The 2500-nt window shown below is 43.0% G+C and overlaps 1 protein-coding gene across 1 annotated transcript in view; it reads right to left on the minus strand.

The window, feature by feature from the left end:
* The window catches only part of LOC107737933 (ATPase family AAA domain containing 3A), a 12819-nt gene that overhangs the window by 10125 nt on the left and 194 nt on the right, over nucleotides 1-2500 (minus strand). Inside the window, exons 1-4 of the mRNA XM_016549576.1 lie at nucleotides 2387-2500; nucleotides 1927-2003; nucleotides 916-1017; nucleotides 786-845 (exon numbers count right to left, since the gene is read on the minus strand). The exon at nucleotides 2387-2500 is cut by the window's right edge and continues 194 nt beyond it. Coding sequence (XP_016405062.1) covers nucleotides 786-845; nucleotides 916-1017; nucleotides 1927-2003; nucleotides 2387-2500 — 353 coding nt within the window. The remainder of the gene's footprint in view (nucleotides 1-785; nucleotides 846-915; nucleotides 1018-1926; nucleotides 2004-2386) is intronic.

Genomic DNA, 2500 nt, shown 5'->3' on the forward strand with positions numbered 1-2500 from the left:
CGAGTACAGTCTAAGAGGAGTTTGAAAGTCTGAGAGGAGTCTGAGAGGAGTTTAAAAGTCTGAGAGGAGTCTGAGGAGAGTCTGAGAGGAGTCTGAGAATCTAAGAAAGTCTGAGAGGAGTTTGAAAGTCTGAGAGGAGTCTGAGAATCGAAGAAAATCTGAGAGAAGTCTGAGGAGAGTCGGAGTCAGAGAGGAGTCTGAGAGGAGTTGGAGCGTCTGAGAGTCAGAGGAGTCTGAGAGGAGTTGGAGAGTCTGAGAGGAGTCTAAGAATCTATGAAAGTCTGAGAGGAGTCTGAGGAGAGTCAGAGTCTGAGAGGAGTTGGAGAGTCTGAGATGAGTCTGAGAATCTACGAGAGTCTGAGGGCAGTCTGAGAGTCAGAGAGGAGTCTGAGAGGAGTTGGAGAGTCTGTGAGGAGTCTGAGGAGAGTCAGAGAGGAGTCTGAGAATCTAAGAGAGTCTGAGAGGAGTCTGAGGAGAGTCTGGGAGTCAGAGAGGAGTTGGAGAGTCTGTGAGGAGTCTGAGAATCTAAGAGAGTCTGAGGAGAGTCTGACAGTCAGAGAGGAGTCTGTGGGGAGTTGGAGAGTCTGAGAGAAGTCTGGGAATCTAATGGCGCTTTTCCACTGCGTGGTACGACTCGGCTCGGTACGGCTCAGTACGGCACGGCTTCTGAGAGGAGTCAGAGGAGTTTGAAGGTCTGAGAGCAGTCTGAGAATCTAAGAAAGTCTGAGAGGAGTCTGAGAGGAGTTGGAGAGTCTAAGAATCTAAGAGAGTCTGAAGAAACGCACCTGCTGCCGGAGCTGCTCGTCATACCGCTGCCGTGCCAGCTTGTCCTGATACTGCGCCCTCTGCGGATGAAAGAATCACCTTCATCATCACCATCACCATCATCATCATGCACTCAGAAGCACGACTCACCGACTGGTGCTGTTTGGTCTCCTCGTTCAGAGTCTTCCTGCGCTCATCTGCCTGGATGCGGATCTGATCGCCCTTCAGCTGCTCCACCGCTGCCTCGTACTCCTGACACACGCAACACACACACACATGCAACACACGCACGCAAAACAGTGTAGAAGTGTAACCTTCTCAGCATAAAATGAAATAAGAGTTTTAATTCTATAGTACAAAATGAAGAATAAATAATGTGCATCTGGTGTGTTTGTGGCTGTTTCTATTCATTTATGAAGGTGCTGTAAATCAAACCATTATATATTCATTATATATAATTCTACAATACTACAATCCTATTTTGTACTGAAGTACAACTTTTGCATGAAGAGTACTTTTTTTTTTTTTTTGGACATGCAGCTTAACTGCATAAAGCCCTTTCCGCCGCAAGATAAAACAATAAAACAGGTAATAACAACTTTATCTCATAATTCAGACTCTGTGAGATAAAAAATTGCAAAAAGTCAAAACAGCGAGATGCAAACAATCTGATTTCTGTCTTTCTCACTATTCTGACTATTTTCTCGCAATTAAAAGAAAAAAGTCTGAATTGTGAAATAAAGTCACAATTGCCTTTTTATTTTTTATTCTGTGGCAGAAAAAATGGAAATGCAAGATATAAACTCACAACTGCAAAATAAAACAGAATTTTTACCTAAAAATAAAATATAAACAAATATTAACAATGTTGTTACATATAAACATGAACATATTTTTGTGGTATCATGAAAACACTTTTTATCAGGGAGATTTATAAATATTTTGTAAGCATTTCTATCTAAAAATAAATAAAATATATAAAAAATATAAAAATATTTGATTCATTCTTACGGAGTCCTGAAAACATTTATTAATATTATTATTGTTATTATAAATTTTCAAAATAAATATTTTTATCTGGACTCAGTGTGGCGATCTGGAATCGGTGTCGTGATCAGGACTCGGTGTGGCGATCTGGACTCGGTGTCATCCGGATCTTACCTTGATTCTGGTCTGGTGCTCCAGCTGAACGGTCTGCTCCTGCATGCGCGCCAGATCCAGCGCATCTTTGGCGTGACCTGCGGTCACAGGGGTCAGGTCAATTCAATTCATGTTTATTTGTAGAGAGCCTTTTATGATACAGATCGTTGCAAAGCAGCTGTACAATATATGTTTTTACAATATTTAGTGGTAGCTTATCAGTGGTGACTGTCAGTTAATGTACATATGGCAGAAATGTACGGAAAAATCAATTAAAGACGTAATCAAACAGACGATGAACACTATTAACAGCAATTATTATATGATGCAATCAAGCATATAGCAAAATGTGGTAGTTCTGTATGTTGTTTCAGGGTTGGCATCATCTGAGGTCCTCTGAGGGGTCACACATCACCAGAACTGACCTCTGACCCCGTGCCCTTCACATGATCGCGACATCCGGGCAGTGAATGATACTCACGCGATCGGTCCAGCTCTTTGGCCGCCTGCGCCGCGCGCTCCAGCCCCGTCGGGTCGAAGTTGCTCCATTTGTCCTTGGGTCTGTCGCCCGAACCGGAACCGGAGCCCCCGGCGG

The sequence above is a fragment of the Sinocyclocheilus rhinocerous genome, unplaced genomic scaffold (genome assembly GCF_001515625.1).
Source record: "Sinocyclocheilus rhinocerous isolate Xijiao unplaced genomic scaffold, SAMN03320098_v1.1 scaffold1395, whole genome shotgun sequence".
NCBI classification, from domain to species: Eukaryota; Metazoa; Chordata; class Actinopteri; order Cypriniformes; family Cyprinidae; genus Sinocyclocheilus; species Sinocyclocheilus rhinocerous.